Source organism: Mustela nigripes, chromosome 7 (assembly GCF_022355385.1).
Source record: "Mustela nigripes isolate SB6536 chromosome 7, MUSNIG.SB6536, whole genome shotgun sequence".
NCBI lineage: Eukaryota > Metazoa > Chordata > Mammalia > Carnivora > Mustelidae > Mustela > Mustela nigripes.
The window spans coordinates 118,801,890-118,819,455 of record NC_081563.1 but is presented as its reverse complement, the minus strand read 5'-3'; the positions used below and the strand labels follow the sequence as shown (position 1 = coordinate 118,819,455).

General features: G+C 42.5%; 1 protein-coding gene and 1 non-coding gene across 2 annotated transcripts in view; both read left to right on the top strand.

The window, feature by feature from the left end:
* The first annotated feature begins 4,568 nt into the window (after window positions 1-4,568).
* SAMHD1 (SAM and HD domain containing deoxynucleoside triphosphate triphosphohydrolase 1) overlaps window positions 4,569-17,566 on the top strand; it is a 60,601-nt gene continuing 47,603 nt past the window's right edge. The window contains exons 1-3 of the mRNA XM_059406965.1: window positions 4,569-4,900; window positions 11,707-11,773; window positions 15,869-15,941. Coding sequence (XP_059262948.1) covers window positions 4,693-4,900; window positions 11,707-11,773; window positions 15,869-15,941 — 348 coding nt within the window. The 5' untranslated portion in view covers window positions 4,569-4,692. The remainder of the gene's footprint in view (window positions 4,901-11,706; window positions 11,774-15,868; window positions 15,942-17,566) is intronic.
* On the top strand, window positions 9,628-9,732 carry LOC132022883 (U6 spliceosomal RNA). The gene has a single exon (XR_009405773.1). It is a non-coding gene; the product is annotated as a U6 spliceosomal RNA (small nuclear RNA).

Genomic DNA, 17,566 nt, shown 5'->3' with positions numbered 1-17,566 from the left:
GACTGAGCCACCCAGATGTTCCTTTCTTTTTTAAAAAAAATTTTGGGGGGGGTGTCAATTATCTTAAAACACAGCAGTTGGTCCAGGAATGAACATGATCCATGCTTTTGAAGTTATTTTGTTGGAGCTAGAGGAACAGAAGCTTTCTTTCATTTCATCTCCTCCAAGTCTCTGCTAAAATAGCACTTTCCCAAAAGGCGTATTATGACTACCTTATTCAAAATTGTGACTCTGTCCTTCTCCACTCCTCTTAAATTTTTTTCCATATCACTAACTTCTAATATGTTTGCTACTTTAAAAAATATATATTTATTTATTTGAGAGAAAGTGAGAGAGGACATGAAGTGGGGAGAGGGCAGAGGGAGAGGGAGAAGATACTTTTCACTGAGCAGGGAGCCCCATGTGGGGACCAATCCCAGGAACCTGAGATCATGACCTGAACTGAAGGCAGATGCTTAACTGAGCCATCCAGGAGCCCCTGTTTACTACTGACTGAGCCACACAGATGCCCCCCAAAAGATATAGTTCTTGAATGAATGGATGAATGTATTTATAACCAAATAAGTCTAACTAGTATAATAGGTATGGACTGAGGTTATTATAAGGAGTAGAAAATATGGATATAAAGTAAAGCACATGTAGGATGTCTGAGTCATAATAGGTACTCAAATATGGTAACTATTGTCATTCTGCGAGGCCTCTTTTTTCAAAGATTCCGAGACCTGGAAATGAGTTTCTTCTTTCATGAAACAAAAAGGCTTATGGGGATGCCTGGGTGGCTCAGTTGGTTAAGTATCTGCCTTCATCTCAGGTCATGATCCTGGGGTCCCTGGATAAGCCCCGCTTCGGGCTCCTTACTTGGTGGGGAGCCTGCTTCTCCCTCCAGCTTGTGCTCTGTCTCTGTTTCTCTCTGACAAATAGATAAATAAAATCTTTTGTTTGTTTGTTTGTTTTCTTGTTGTTTTAAAGATTTTATTTGTTTGAAAGAGATCACAAGTAGGCAGAGAGGCAGGCAGAGAGCGAGAGGAGAAAGCCGACTTCCCTCGGAGCAGAGAGCCGGATGCAGGGCTTGATCCCAGGACCCTGGGATCATAACCTGAGCCGAAGGCAGAAGCTTTAACCTACTGAGCCACTCAGGTGCCCCTAGATAAATAAAATCTTAAAAAAAGAAAAAAATTTTATGGAGCACCTACCAGGAAGTGACCTTTACATATATACACATTTTGCTTTCCACATTTTCCTTCCTGAGCATTATTTTTATCAGATGAGAAAATCAATTATTATTTTTTTAATGAATTTTGGCTTGGCAGCACCTGGCAGGCTTAGTTGGTGGATTGTGCGACTCTTGATCTCAGTGTTGTGAGCTCAAGGCCCATGTCAGGTGTAGACCCTACTTAAAAATAAAAAATGAATTTTAGCTTGGCTTTGGGATTTGTGGCAAGTGTTTAAAGATTTTATTTATTTATTTATTTGACAGAGAGAAATCACAAGTAGATGGAGAGGCAGGCAGAGAGAGAGAGAGGGAAGCAGGCTCTCCGCTGAGCAGAGAGCCCGATGCGGGACTCGATCCCAGGACTCTGAGATCATGACCTGAGCCGAAGGCAGCGGCTTAACCCACTGAGCCACCCAGGCGCCCCTGTGGCAAGTGTTTAAAAAAAAAAAAAAGAATGTCTTAAGGAGGCTAAGTTCAGCGAAGGGTGAAGAGGAAATGAAAGAGAGAGTGACAGCTGGCATTGAGAACCAGCAGCACTGGTTGAAGAGGAAGCTGTGGAGAGATACAAAACCACATGATTAATGCTGACAGAAATAAAATTCCCCTAGCTCAGCTAGGTGGGTGGAAGGTAGCTATGTAAGGGCAGGGAGAAATCCTTGGGGATATTTAAGGTCATGAAGCAATGGGCCTTCAATTAATGGACATTACAGATATTTCAAGTGTGAACTATGACAAGTTTGGCATCATAGGAGAGGTTGACCTGTCATTTCCTTCAAGGTGACCAGAGCACCAGAGGGCCTGTTAACTATTCTCTTGTTGTAAAAAAGCGAGATAGAATAAGATCACTGGGGCTGTGAGTGGGCTTCACTGCCCTGGCAAACTGGAAAGCACTGAAGTTTTGGAGTCAGCTGCAAATCTCCATTCTGTCACTTACTACTAGCCATGTGACCTTGAGCAAGTAACCAACAACCTTGCTCAAGATCTAGGGCTCCTAGAAAAGAAGGGGTAAGGAGATAAGTAATAAACATGGCATTAAATGACACTCCTGAACAAACACAAACAGAAAATTAAAGTTCTCAAAAGTAACTGCTTTGAACAAATCCAGTCGATTAAATGTAAAACCCTGCTTATATCACTTTCTACTGCCAAGGAAACCTTGCAGTCAGGGGAGATTTTCCCATAAGTCTAAAAAAATACAAGTTTTCAAGCCAGCCATTTCCAAGTTGAAATAGGCTTTCATTCATGGGCTATTCATTGTCTCTTTTACCCCTTTGTTTGGGTTTCATGAGTCTTGGCAACTCTGTTCATTTCTCAAATTATTCTGGCACTTAAGGGCATTTTTGCTGAGTCTGGCCCTTCTGTGCAGATGGAGGGCAAGTTCCAGGCTTCATCACTTACTAGCTGTGTGACCATGAGCAAATCATTACTCATTTCTCTCTCTGTAGCTCAGTTCCTTACACCCTAGGATTGTTATGATACATACATTAATTAATATTTGTAAAGCCCAGGTGCCTGGGTGGTTCAGTGGGTTAAAGTCTCTGCCTTTGGCTCACGTCATGATCCCCGGGTCCTGCGCCACCCCCCCCCAATGGGGCTCTCTGCTCAGCAGGGAGTCTGCTCCACCCCCCATCGCGCCCACCTGCCTCTCTGCCTACTTGTGATCTCTGTCAAATAAATAAAATCTTTTAAAAAAATTTGTAAAACCCTTAGAACAATGTCTGGCATCAGAGTAAAGATCTAAGTGTATGCTAAGAATATTTTATGGGATGACCAGCTGGCTCAGTCAGTAGAATATGCACTTGATCTCAGGGTTTTGAGTTCAAGCCCCACACTGGCTGTAGAGATTGCTTAAAAAAAAAAAAAAAAAAAAGATATTTTGCTCTCTACCAGACCACTAGTTCACACTGCTTAATGATAATTTGTTTCATTCATCCTTTTTTAAAAATTACGTTTTATTTTGCCTTTTTAAGTTATCTCTATACCCAGAGTGAGGCTCAAACTCATGACCCCTGGGATCAAGTGTCAAATGCTCTACTAACTGAGCCAGCTAAGTGCTTATTCATCCCTTATCTCCTACATGGGTCTATGGCTGGGTTGATGGTGTGGTGTATTGGCTTTAGTGATGGGAATAGTGGTCCTATTACCAGTTAATTGCACACACTAAGATTTATAGGGAAGTTTGGTCATGCCCCTGAGTGATTAAGGTGATGGGGACATGCCTCTCATTTTTACAGGCTGTTACCACCAGGTGGTAAAAATCCTTGAAGATAAGTTTTAAGTAATGTTGAAAAAGAAACAGGCCCAAAATAAAGTCACCTGTGCTAAGACCCATATTAGCAAACCAAGACTTAATATCTAGCCTAATTGCAGTTTCAACCTTTCCCAGGACTGTGAACTCTAGTCAGTCTGGAATTTCCTGGCCAACACTGGTGAGGCAGCAGCCTGGTAGACTCCTGCCTTTCCCCCAAAGTTGGGTGACTTTGCCTAAAATCATCCTTTCTTTTGCTGTGACTTCCTTGTCTTACCCCCTTTCTGCCTTTAAAAATCTTTCATTTTGTACAGCTCCTCGAAGCTCCTTTCTCCTTACCAGATGGGCTGCTGCCCTATTCGTGGATCATTGAATAAAGCTAGTTAGATCTTCAAATCTACTCAGGTGAATTTTGTTTAACAGTAATCAGATTGGCCACTTCCTTTCCTCTGGACGGGTAGTTGGAATAGGGAGAGGAGTTGAGGATTCTTTTGGAGAGAAGTCTAAAAGTCTGCTTCTGTGTGGAATCCTTTAGATAAGAATTTATGGATATGTGTAAGACTGATGAATCACAGACCTGCCCCCCCCCCCATAATATACATTACTTAAAAAAAAAAAAAAAAGTTTATGGATCGGAAGCCCCGGGCCCTCTAACTGCCCAGAAATACTGTACCTGTGCAGTGCAATAAGACTACCTTCATATCAGATTTGAAATCATTCCATGGTCTTCCAGATCAGCTTCTTGCCCACTTTTCTCTAATTGAGAAGATGGCCAGCCTGATGGCCTTTTGGGTTTCTTTAAGTTTGGGGCATCTGAAACATGGCAAGGGTATACCTGTGATACTCACTTGGAGGAAGGCACCCTCAATTCACCAGAAGAGCCCCTGCTCCGGACTGTGAGAGGATTTCCACGGGTCTTAGGTACAGTCTTTCCTCATCTCGTCCTCACTAGCACGACCTCGGCTCTGCTTCTAGTCTCTCTCCCTTTCTGTAAACTCCTGGACCTGTAGAGGACCATTGGGCTGTCATTGCGCCTGCGCACGAGGGCCGGGTGGCTGAAGTGGCTGGGCTGCCCAGCCCCAAGGTCTAAGCTGTCAGTACGCCTGCGCGGGAGGCCAGTTAGCTGGCAGTGCTGTGCGGGCTCGTCCTCAGCGACCGGCAGTCAGTGCGCTTGCGCGCGGGATAAGCGCCGCGGTTCTTGACTGTACTGTGCCTGGCGCTGGTGGTAGCCATGCAGGGAGCCAACTCGGAACAGCCCTTCAAGCGGCCCCGATGCGATGGCAGCCCAAGAACCCCTCCAAACAACCGTTCCGCGGCGGCGGAAAGGTCCCCGGGCCCCGAGCTCCTCCCAGATCCCCAGTTCTGGGGCCCGGAGCAGGTGTGCTGCTTCCTAGAGCGCAGTGGCTTCAGAGATCCCCGACTACTGGACCGCTTCCGAGGTACCCGGGGTAGAGGGCTGAGGGGCCGGGGGACGGCGACCGGAGGCGGAGGCTGAGGGCCTGAGGAGAGGGCGCCCTGGGGCAGTGAGCTGGGGGCCTCAAAGAGGTCCCGAAGCGGGGAAGGGAGACCTGCTCGGGGAGGTACCAAAGGGGTGGACCTGAGGCGCCGAGCCAGGGTTGACCTGAGGCGGAGAACGGAAACCTGAGGCGGAGAGCCCTCCTGAGCAGGGGCCCTGAAGCAGGGAAGGGAGACCTGCGCGGGGAGGCACCCGCAGGGGTGGACCTGAGGCGGGGGTGGGGAGGGGGTCGGGGGAGGACCTGCATCTGAGAACGGAAACCTGAGGCGGGGAGGAGAGAGCCGGTGCTGGGAGGTACAGAAGGCGCCCGGAGTGCACCCTGAGATGGAGTAAGGAGAAATGGGGCTTTTGGAGTTGGGGACCCGCTGGAAGAAAGACAGCTTTGGGGACTGTGAACTTGGGTGGGGCGCCTGGTCTGATGCTGGTGGGTTTCTTTGGAAACTTGCCACCTCAGTGCGGGATAGGCGGACTCAGTTCCTTTTCTTTCTTTTTTTTTCTTTTTTTTTTAATATTTTATTTATTTATTTGACAGACAGAGATCACAAGTAGGCAGAGAGGCAGGCAGAGAGAGGGGGAAGCAGGCTCCCTGCTAAGCAGAGAGCCGGACGTGGGACTCGATCCCAGGACCGTGGGATCATGACCTGAGCCGAAGGCAGCGGCTTAACCCATTGAGCCACCCAGGCGCCCCTCTCCGTTCCTTTTCTTAGAACGCTTTCCCCAGACCTGTCCTTCAGGCACCCCGGGCTCAGGAGACCCCTCCGTGCTACTACTGCAGCTCCTTGAACACTTTCCACCTTAGAGTATGTGCTGCTGCTTTTAAGTTTCTGTTTCCTCCCATCATCTTTCAAGGCTAGGGGGGGTTTTCTTAAGGAAGAGGAAGCATGCTTTGTTAGTCCCTGAATCCCCATTGCCTTATTGTAGCATCCCAGTAGAGCTCGATATGTTTGACTGTACTTGTAAAGCTTGGTAATGTTTATGCTTACTCTCCAAAGTCCGATTCCCTAGTTAAATCTGAGCACTGAACTTCCAGCAGCCCACAACTTGGCCACATCCCTTGGGGAGATGTGTGGGTTGTGAATTTTAAGCAACTGGCTCAAGTTCAAGTATCCATCCACTTGAAATCTACTCAACTTCCCCTAATGGATATGAAGTTTAACCTCTCTCTGTCTTATCCTCTGAAGTGTTCTATAGGAAGGTGGTATCATTTACAAATTTAGTAAACTTCTGCATTATGGGGTGGAGTCCCATTTATCTAGGGTAGGAGGAACTTTAACTGTTGAAAGAGTTAAAAAATATAGATTGATGGTGTTGGGAATTGTAATTCTCTCTTCTCCTCTACCCTTTGGTTTTCCTCCACTCTGGATGGAATCTTTCTCTGAATAGCAATAGGTGGGAATGAAGTAGTTTTATATTTTATGTCTCCAAAATATAATTGGCTATGTTGTGGGCTCTCTGTTTTAATGATGCTGTTGTTGTACTTCTTCTTTTTTAATTTATTTTTTATTTTTTAAAGATTTTATTTGTTTATTTGACAGAGATCACAAGTAGGCAGCAAGGCAGGCAGAGAGAGAGAGGAGGAAGCAGGCTCCCCGCTGAGAGATCGTGGCTCAATCCAAGGACCCCAGGATCATGACCTGAGCCGAAGACAGAGGCTTTAACCCACTGAGCCACCCAGGAGCCCCTGTTTTTCTTTTTTTAAAGATTTTATTTATTTAATTGAAAGAGAGAGAGAGACAGAAATAGTAACAGAGATCATAAGTGGGGAGGAGAGGAAGAAGCAGGCTCCCTAGGGCTCCATCCCAGCACCCTGGGACCATGACCTGAACCGAAGGCCAACGCTTAATTAACCGACTGAGCCACCCAGGTGCCCCTCAGTGATGTTCTGAAGAATAATTCATCAGCCTTCAGAATCATCTTTTCTCTTGAGCCCACAGTCTAATACTAGTCTAATACTAGCGAAATTCGAATTCACTACATGCTTTTTTTTCCCTTAAAGATTTTATTCATTTATTTGACAGAGATCACAAGTAGGCAGAGAGGCAGGCAGAGAGGAGGAAGGAGGCTTTCTGCTGAGCAGAGAAGCCCAATGCGGGGCTTGATCCCAGGACCCTGGGATCATGACCTAAACTGAAGGCAGAGGCTTTAACCCACTGAACCACCCAGGTGACCCTCTTTTTTTTTTTTTAAAGATTTTATTTATTTGAGAGAAAGTGCGAGTGCATGAGCAGGGGGATGGGGTAGAGGGAGAGGGAGAAGCAGACTCCTCTGCTGAGCAGGGAGTCCAACCTGGCTGGATCCCAGCACCCTGGGATCATGACCTGAGCTGAAGGCATACTCTTAGCCAACTGAGCCACCCAGGCACCCCTCACTACATGCTTTTAATTGGTACAAAAACAAAAAACAAACAAACAAACTGACCACATGGGACAATTGTTCATTTCTTTTTTCTTTTAAAGTTCTTTATTTTGGGGCACCTGGGTGGCTCAGTGGGTTAAAGCCTCTGCCTTCAGCTCAGGTCATGATCCCAGGGTCCTGGGATCGAGCCCCACGTCGGGCTCTCTGCTCCGCAGGGAACCTGCTTTCTCCCCTCTCTCTGCCTGCCTCTCTGCCTACTTGTGATTTCTCTCTCTATGTCAAATAAATAAATAAAATAAAGTTCTTTATTTTTATTTTTTAATTAAACAATTTTTTTTGAAGACTTATTTATTTATTCTCAGAGAAATATTGCAGGGTGGAGAGAGGCAGGGAGAGGGAGAGAGAAAATCCCAAGCAGACTCCCTACTGAGCCCAGAGCTCAATTCTGGGCTCCATCCCACAGCCATGAGATCTCAATCCCATGACCCTGAGATCTTGACCAAAGCAGAAATCAAGAGTTGGACCCTCAACTAAGGTGCCATCCAGGTGCTCCAAGATTTTTTTTTTTTAAGTAATCTGTATACCTATCAGGGGCTCAAACTTAAAACCTCAAGATCAAGGGTCATGGTTCCACTGGCTGAGCCAGCCAGGCACCCCCACAACTGCTCATTTCTTAACTGTTTGTTTTGTCCTGACCAAAGATTAGTCAGGCTTCTCTCTCTCTCTTAGAGGGCCCTGAACTCTTGATTGCCGCTAAACTGCATCAAGCACTAAGAAAGTGGACTGCTCCATGATCAGCTTCTCTTGGAATCGGCTGAGCATAGCAGGATATTGTTGTGTCAGACCCCAGTAGGGTCACTTCCTAAAGATTCTGCTTGCCCCTCCTTTACCTGATAAAAAATAGCAGCACCTTCTTCTGTTTGACTTTGGAGATTTCTGAAATCTCAACATTCTCCCTATTGCAATAGTCTTTCTTTCTAATCCCTATCTTAGTCTGGGTTTATTTATTTATTTATTTTCAAAGATTTTATTTATTTATTTATTTGTCAGAGAGGGAGTGAGCACAGGCAGACAGAGTGGCAGGCAGAGGTAAAGGGAGAAGCAGGCTCCCTGCAGAGCAAGGAACCCGATGTGGGACTCGATCCCAGGATGCTGGGATCATGACCTGAGCCAAAGACAGCCGCTTAACCAACTGAGCCACCCAGGCGCCCCTGGATTTATTTTTATTTATTTATTTATTTATTTATTTATTTATTTATTTAAGATTTTATTTATTTGTCAGAGAGAGAGAGGGAGAGAGAGCGAGCACAGGCAGACAGAATGGCAGACAGAAGCAGAGGGAGAAGCAGGCTCCCTGCAGAGCAAGGAGCCTGATGTCAGACTCTATCCCAGGACGCTGGGATCATGACCTCAGCTGAAGGCAGCTGCTTAACCAACTGAGCCACCCAGGCGTCCCTGGATTTATTTTTATTTGGCAAAACTACATACAAAGTGTTGGTCCCTTTCCTTTTCCTTTTTTTTTTTTTTTAAGATTTTATTTATTTATTTGACAGAGAGAGACACAGTGAGAGAAGGAACACAAGCAGGGGGAACCGCTGAGGAAGAGGGAGAAGCAGGCTTCCCGCTGAGCCCAAAACAGACTCTTAACCAACTGAGCCACGCTGGCAACCCTAAATAGGAAAATATTTAAAGATTGATAATAAGAGAAATGGGTAATCCAGTGAAGTTGATGGAAGTGTCTATTGGGTCAAACCATGGATGGCTTGGTAATACTTTTTTACTTGGGAAATTTCACTTGTAGAAATTTACAGATAGAATTGTACAGGTGTCCAAAGAAATATATTCAAGGTCATTCTTTTAACCATTGGTTATAAATAGCAAGAAAGTAGAACTAATCTATCCATTGATAATAGTTATATATAATAGTGATACCTAACATTTCCTCAGCATTTACTTTGTGTGAAGTACTGTTCTGTGTACTTCTCATATTTTATCTTCTAAATCTTTACAATAACTATAATATCGGTTTAGGTATACTCATTTTAAGGTATACTCATTTAGGTATACTCATTTCTGAGCATAAGTCTCAGGAAAAAATTGGTTAAATATACTACAGGGCATCTAATTGTAGAATATAAGGCAGCCATTAAAAATGATGTGGTTTAATAAAATTGACAGAAAAGATTTCTATGACATCATAGGTGTGAAAAAATAAATTATAAACAACATAATTCCATTTGTGGAAAACTACATAATTGCATAACTCGGGATCTTTTTAGAAAAATATGTCTTCAAGTGCTCGCTTCAGCAGCACCTATACTAAAATTTGAACAATACAGAGAAGGTTAGCATGGCCCTTGCGCAAGGATGACTTGGAAAAAAAAAGTCTTCAAGTTTATTAGTATTTTTTAATTTTAAGTGCAGAGCTTGAACTCAGAACCATGAGATCAAGACCTGAGCTGAGATTAAGAGTTGAATGCTTGGGGTGCCTGGGTGGCTCAGTGGGTTAAAGCCTCTGCCTTCGGCTCGGGTCATGATCCCAGGGTGCTGGGATCGAGCCCCGCATTGGGCTCTCTGCTCAGCAGGGTGCCTGCTTCCCTTCCTTTCTCTCTGCCTGCCTCTCTGCCTACTTGTGATCTCTCTCTCTGTCCAATAAATGAATAAAATCTTAAAAAAAAAAAAAAAGAGTTGAATGCTTAACCAACTAAGCCACCCAGGCTCCTGAAGTTTTTAGAATTTTTATTTAAGTAATCTCTACATCCAAAGTGGGGCTCAAACTCAACAACCCCAAGATCAAAAGTTGCATACTTTACTGACTGAGCCAGCCAGGCATCTCAAATATGTCTTAGAGATTATTGAGGGTATTTTTAGAAAACCAGGATAGCACTAGAGTAAAAATACTAAATGAAATTTTACTGAACTTGAAATTGCTCTTTTTTTCTTTTTTTGTGTGTTTTAAGTAGGATGGACATAGCCTATCACAGGATTCAAACTCACAACCATGAGATCAAGAACTTAGCCAAGATCAAGAGTCTGCCACTCAACCTACTGAACCACCTAAGTGCTCCCAGGCTATGGTTTTGGCTTGACCATTCTATGAACAATAGATTTACACTTCTTTCCCACCCCTACTCCCCACCCTAAACCTTACCTGTTTTAGAAGGAAGCTGCCAATTTTGCAACTTGGAATTCCCTGCAAATAGTTTTTCAAATAATTTTAAAAATTTCACTTGAGGGATGCCTGGGTAGCACAGTCCTTTAAGCGCTCGACTCTTGGCTTCATCTCAAGTCTTGCTCTTAAGGTCATGACTTCGAGCCTTGCCTGCATCAGGATCTGTGGAGTCTACTTGAGGTTCTCTGTCCCTCTCCCTCTGTTCCTTCTCCCTGTGCACTCACTCGAACGCACATGCTCTCTCACAAATCAATCAATCTTTAAAAAATTTTACTTGATTTGGGGTGCCTGGGTGGCTCAGTGGGTTAAAGCCTCTGCCTTCAGCTCAAGTCATGATCCCAGAGTCCTGGGATCAAGCCCCACGTTGGGCTCTCTGCTCAGCAGGGAGCCTGCTTCCCCCTTTCTCTCTCTGCCTGCCTCTCTGCCTACTTGTGATCTCTGTCTGTCAAATAAATAAATAAAATCTTTAAAAAATTTTTTTACTTGATTTATCAAAAAAAGCCTATTGATATAGTTATCTATTTAAAATGAAGACTTTCTGAGTGGCAGGGGCTCCTGGCTGCTCAGTCAGTAGAGCATGTGGGCTCTTGACCCTGGGGTTGTGAGTTTTGAGTCCCGTGTTGAGAAAAAAACCTTTCCAAGTGACAAATGAAAATGTACTTAGGGGCACCTGGGTGGCTCAGTTGGTAAAGCATCTGCCTTCAGCTCAGGTCATGATCCCAGGATCCTAGAATCGAGCCCCACATGGGGCTTCCTGCTCAATTGGGAGTCTGTTTCTCTCTCTGCCTCTGCCTCTGCCCTCTGCCACCTGCTCATGCTCGCACGCGCTCTCTCTCTCTCTCCCCTAAATAAATAAAATATATATATTTTTTTAGATCTTATTTATTTATTTGACATAGGGAAAGAGATCACAAGTAGGCAGAGAGGCAGGCAGAGGGAGAGGGAGAAGCAGGCTCTCTGCTGACATCATGACGTGAGCCAAAGGCAGGGGCTTAACCCACTGAGCCACCAGGCGCCCCTCATAAATAAATAAAATCTTAAAAAAAAGAAAATAGTACTTAACACAGTTCATTGCCTGGAGTGGGTGGTTAGTAAATGTCAATCTGAGTAAATTCTGGCAAATCTAAATTAAGAGAAATAAAAAAGCATATGCTGTAAATATTGAAACCATTTTTTCTTTTTTTTCTCTCTTTCTTCCAAAGAAAATAAAATCACGGGTTTGACACTGCTCCATCTTAATGAGTCTGATCTTGAAAGTCTTGGGATAAGGTAAGAATGATAAAATTCACCTTGTAGCCAAGCATACTTATGACCTTTTTATTCACCTGTAAGGGACAAAGCCCATAATCTATTAACTGTCCTCATTTTAAATCTAGAGAGTGTTTTAAAACAGAAGCCCTTGTCTGCTGGTTAACACAGTTGTTTTTGTTATTGTTGTGCAATTCCTATGTTACTATTGCTAATGATTCCTATTTTACAAAATTTTGCTGACAAGCCTTCATGAAGTTTCAGTGATCAACTTTTTATTCTCAAGTTCAGAATAATTGAATTATACACAACATAAAATATATAAGAACTGATGGGGGGAATTGTTGGCAAGAAAAATCAAGGCTGTAGCCTATCTTGAACATGTTTCTAGGTCTTCCTAAAGCTATCTCAAGACTGAAATGTATGCCTGGTATTAGATTTAAAGATGCAGTCGAAAGTAGTTTCATCCTTTTTTAGTTGTGTGATTTGGGACAAATAATTTAACTCTTCAGTTTCTTTTTTTTTTCTCTCTCTCTTTTTTTTTTCCTTTTTAAAAAAGATTATTTATTTATTTATTTGACAGACAGAGATCACAAGTAGGCAGAGAGGCAGGCAGAGAGAGAGAGAGAGAGAGAGGAGGAAGCAGGCTCCCTGCTGAGCAGAGAGCCTGATTCAGGGCTTGATCCCAGGTCCCTGGGATCATGACCTAAGCTGAGGCAAAGGCTTTAAACCACTGAGCCACCCAGGCGCCCCAACTCTTCGGTTTCTATACCTGTCAAATGGAAAATAATAATGAGACAATCACATAAAGTGATTCGCGTGTTGGCCCTTAATAAATTATAGGCAGAGATCCCTATATAAGGCTGGGAGTTTCAGAGTCTAGAGGAGCAAATATTTAAATATTCCTTAAAATGGAGACTTAGGGCTTTTTTTTTGTTTTGGGGTTTTTTTTAGAGAATTGGCAACAGTGGTGAAATAAGGTTTTTTCCTTCTGGAATTCCATTTAGCTAAATGTTTGTAGTAACAGTAACCAAAGAATCAAAACAAAGGATTATACTGAATTACTTCCTGTACTATTGTTTAGTAGTTGATAATAGAAGCAAATTGTGAGAAAAATAACCTTAGAACATTTTTTTTTAACCTTAGCACATTTATTTGAATTTTAATAAATGTGTCCTTTGGATCAGAATCTTCAAGAACCTCATCTTGCCTCTTTCATAATCGCATTTCAGCCCACTCAGTCCTCCCAAAGTCCCCCTTACTACTTCCTTTTTTTTTTTAATTTTTATAAAGATTTTATTTATTTATTTAACAGAGAGAGAGAGATCACAAGTAGGCAGACAGGCAGGCAGAGGGAGAGAGGGGGAAGCAGGCTTTCTGCTGAGCAGAGAGCCCAATTTGGTGCTCAATCCTAGGACCCTGAGATCATGACCTGAGCTGAAGGCAGAAGTGTAACCCACTAAGCCACCCAGGCGCCCACTAAGGTATAATAATTGCTTACTATTTTAATTGAATTACATTTGCTCTAATAGAGTCTTGCTTTTAAAGAGAACCATTTACTTTGTGGAATTGGATACTACTATTTATTCAACAAATATTTATGGAGGGCCCACTGAGTGTTAGGAATTTTTCTAGGAACTTGGGAGACATGAGTGAACAAAATAGAATTTCAGCGGAACATTATCCAGCACAGCTTGTTACCTACCTTATAACTCTGAGGTGGATTCTTCAGGACTCCTCAGGGCTGTGTTTTCCAATGCAGCAGCTCCATGTTTAAATTAATTTAAATTAAAGTTTCAATTCCTCACCTAGCCATATTTCAAGTGCTCAGTAGCCACTTATGACTAGTGGCTACCATGTTGGACAGGGCAGATATAGGACATTTCCATTATGGCAAAATTCTGCTGTATAAAGCTGCCTTTGATGATCCCAGTAGGACCAGTCAAAGTTGTTAACAGTAGTACAAGTTCAACCAATTTATTAATATAGCCTTGTACTCTTTTCCCCTCCTTTCCTCTTTCACCTTTCCTAGGATTCATATCCTAAAATAAATGACCTATCTGTAAGCTCTTGTTCAAGACTCTGCTTTCTAGGGGGGATCCAGTTTAGACAAGTACTTAAATTTTCTCAAGTTTGCAATCAACCGTTGATTTAAAATTTTTTTATTAACATATGTGTTAACATATGTATTTATTAACATAATGTATTATTTGCCCAGAGGTACAGGTCTGTGAATCATCAGGCTTACACTAAAAGGTTTTGCTAACAAGTAAAAAAATTGGTATATTAAATGTTTATATCAGTTGTAAGAAATTTTAGATTTCAAAAATTGTAAAATACCGAAATAAAATCTTCCTATAGTCTAACTATGGCCTGTGACTACTTTAAGGATTTATTTCCTTATTATTATTATTTTTTTTAGAGAGAGAGAATACACCTGTGTGCACGACAGGGGGTTGGAAGGACCAGAAGGAGAGTTAGAGAAATAGACTCCCCACTGAGCATGGAGCCCCACACAGGGCTGGATCTCACCAACCTGAGATTATGACCTGAGCTGAAATCATGACTTGAGCTGAAATCAAGAGTTGGAGGAGGCTCAATTGACTAAGCCACTGAGGCACCCCCGCCCATGTCTACTTTAAATTTTTATTTAAAGTGCTGTTTATTTTGGGGTGCCCGGGTGGCACAGTCAGTTTGGCCCCCAGCTCTTGATTTCAGCTCAGTCATGATCTTGGGATCTTGGATCTGGTCCATGTTGGGCTCCATGCTCTGCAGGGAGTCTGCTTGAGGGTTCTCTCCTCTCCCTCTGCCCCACCCCCCACTCACACACAGGGACTCTCTCTCCCTCTTTCTAGAATAAATAAATAAATCTTCAAAATGTATATGTGTATTACTGTATTTTGTTATACCCTTTGTTAAAATAAAACTGCTAGATTTTGGTTGGCTATTTTTATGTACTTTAATCAGTGATTTCTTTGTGAATAGTTTCTTTTGGGGTTTTATTAAATGATGAATGTTGAGTATTAGTTCAGGGAAATATTGGGCAGAGAGATTGGTTTAGGTTTGCTATCTTATGCTGTGACTCGTGATTATACTCAACTGTGCAACGATACTTAACCTCACTCAGTTTTAGATCACCTATAACTACTTCTCCAAGCTTGGCCTTTCCCTTCAACAACCTGATGAAGATGATAGGGAAATAAGAAAACACAGGCATGCTGCTTTATGATTTATCAGCTATGATAATGCTTCTGTACATCTCAAGAATATCATTCATAGATTTTGTAGTTACCATGAGTCATAGAGTACAATAGAGAGGCCAGTTGTAGTGATTCTGACTATCTAGGACTTTGAGCGCAAGATTTATTTTTCAGTCTAATTAGCTAGTAGATTAGTAAATTCTGCCCCTTTGCCTGCTGTTTCTGTTAATAATTAGCCAGGTGTCAGGCTAACTTGCTTGGACCAGTAAGCGTAAATGATGCAGGACAATGAGTTAATGGATTTTGATCTGTTTATGTTAAGTCCCATTAAATTTATTTATTGAAACTAGAGCATTATGAGGGATTACTGACAAAGGAAGATGGGTACAAGTAAAGGTATAACCTTCATATAGATTTGATTTGTGCATGAGTCATACCTAGTACTCACATATTTCCTGTGCTATGGATAAGAACATTTATGTACTAAAAAAGGCCGAGTGATTCCCACCCCCCCCAGGTCATACAGAGTCTGTGTACAGATACGAATCACTTCTGATTTCAAAGTCCTTTTCCCTGTGCTCTACTTTAGAGTGCTATCTTAAACCATGCAATTCAGGGTTGTGAGGGAAGATGTCAACTTCAGTTAGATTAAAATAAGTTTGAAGTATCAATTGAGCACTTAGTAGAGACATAGGAGATGTTGAAGTCTGAGTTACCAAGGGAAGAAGATCAAGGGCAAAAGCCTAAGGGAGAGTTTCTGGGGAGGATGTATGTCTGAATTATTAATTGTTCCTTTTAATCTGACCTCCCATTATATTAATGTAGATAATTTAGAGTTGATTATATACTGTTATATACTCTAGAGATTATTATTAAGCAAATAATGATAGATTTGCTTATCCTGTTATAATTTTAGTGCCTTGGGGGACAGAAAGAAGCTGCACAATTATATCCAACAACTGAGTGGAATTTATGGTGATTCAATGAAGGTAAGAGAAATCAGAGTCTGTCATTTTTTTTTAAGACTTTATTTATTTATTTGACAGATAGAGATCACAAGTAGGCAGAGAGGGGAGGAAGCAGGCTCCCTGCTGAGCAGAGAGCCCAATGCAGGGCTCAGTCCCAGGACCCTGGGATTATGACCTGAGCGGAAGGCAGAAGCTTAACCCACTGAGCCACCCAGGCGCCCCATGTCATGTTTCTTTTTAATATAAAGTGATATAACTTAGAATGAACACATGTGGAATTTGTTTTATTAATTTTTTTAAAAGATTTTATTTATTTATTTTAGAGAGGGAGTGTAAGCACGCACATACAAGCTGGGGGGAGGGACAGAGAAAGAGAGAATCTCAAGCAGACTCCCCGCTGAAGGCAGAGCCTGACGCACAGTTCGATCCCAGGACTCTGGGATCATGACCTGAGCTGAAGGCTCATCCAGGCACCCCTATTTATTTATTTTTAAAGATTTTATTTATTTACTTGAGAGAGGGTACATGTGAGCTAGAGGGAGAAGGTGAGGGAAAGAGAATATGAAGCAGACTGCACTGAGCACAGAGCCTGACAAAGAGCTCCATCCCATGACAATGAGATCTGAAACCAAGACTTGGTTGCTGAATTGACTGAGCCACCCAGGAGCCCCCTTGCCTTTTTTTTGAAGATCTTATTTATTTATTTATTTGACAGAGAGAGAGATCACAAGTAGGTAGAGAGGTAGGCAGAGAGAAAGGGGGAAGCAGGCTCCCTGTTGAGTCGAGAGCCCGATGTGGGGCTCAACCCAAGGACCTGAGATCATGACCTGAGCCGAAAGCAGAGGCTTAACCCACTGAGCCACCGAGGCACTCTTCCCTTGCCTTTTTGTTTTTAAGTACTCTCTACACCCCAAACGAGACTTGAACTCACAACTCTGGGATCAAGTGTCACATGGTCCATGGACTGAGCCAGTCAGGTGTCCCATATTTGAAAATATTTAATGAATGTATTTGGTTTGGGCCTACAATAATTTTATAGACCAGGTATGGTTTTTTTTTTTTTTTTTAAGATTTTTTAATCTATTTAATGGACAGAGATCACAAGCAGGCAGAGAGGCAGGTGGGGAGGGATTGTGGAAGCAGGCCCTCCACTGGGCAGAGAGCCTGATGTGGGGCTCAATCCCAGGACCCTGGGATCACAACCCGAGCTGAAGACAGAGGCTTCAACCCACTGAGCACCCAGGCGCCTCTCAAGTGGTGGTTCTTACAGCAAGTATTTTATTTGAAGAATAATCAAATCCTAGCCTTTTCTGAAAAAGCTTCCTAATATTAAAATGCCTTATTCTTTTCATGAAGAATTAAATTGAGTTACTTTTCAAAGATGATATTTAACAATTTTGTCTTGTAGTTGGAAGAAAGTTGTTCTCCTCTAATCTATTTTGTCTTTCATGAGAAGGGCAGCATAGGGTGTCTTCTTCAGAAAGGACATAGAGAAGTTTTATTAGATGAGATCATGTGACCTCATTTTCACAGTTACAATTTACAACAAAAATTTTTTTTAACTATAGGTTTTATTTTTTAAGAGTTTATTTATTTATTTGACAGACAAAGATCACAAGTAGGCAGAGAGGCAGGGAGAGAGAGAG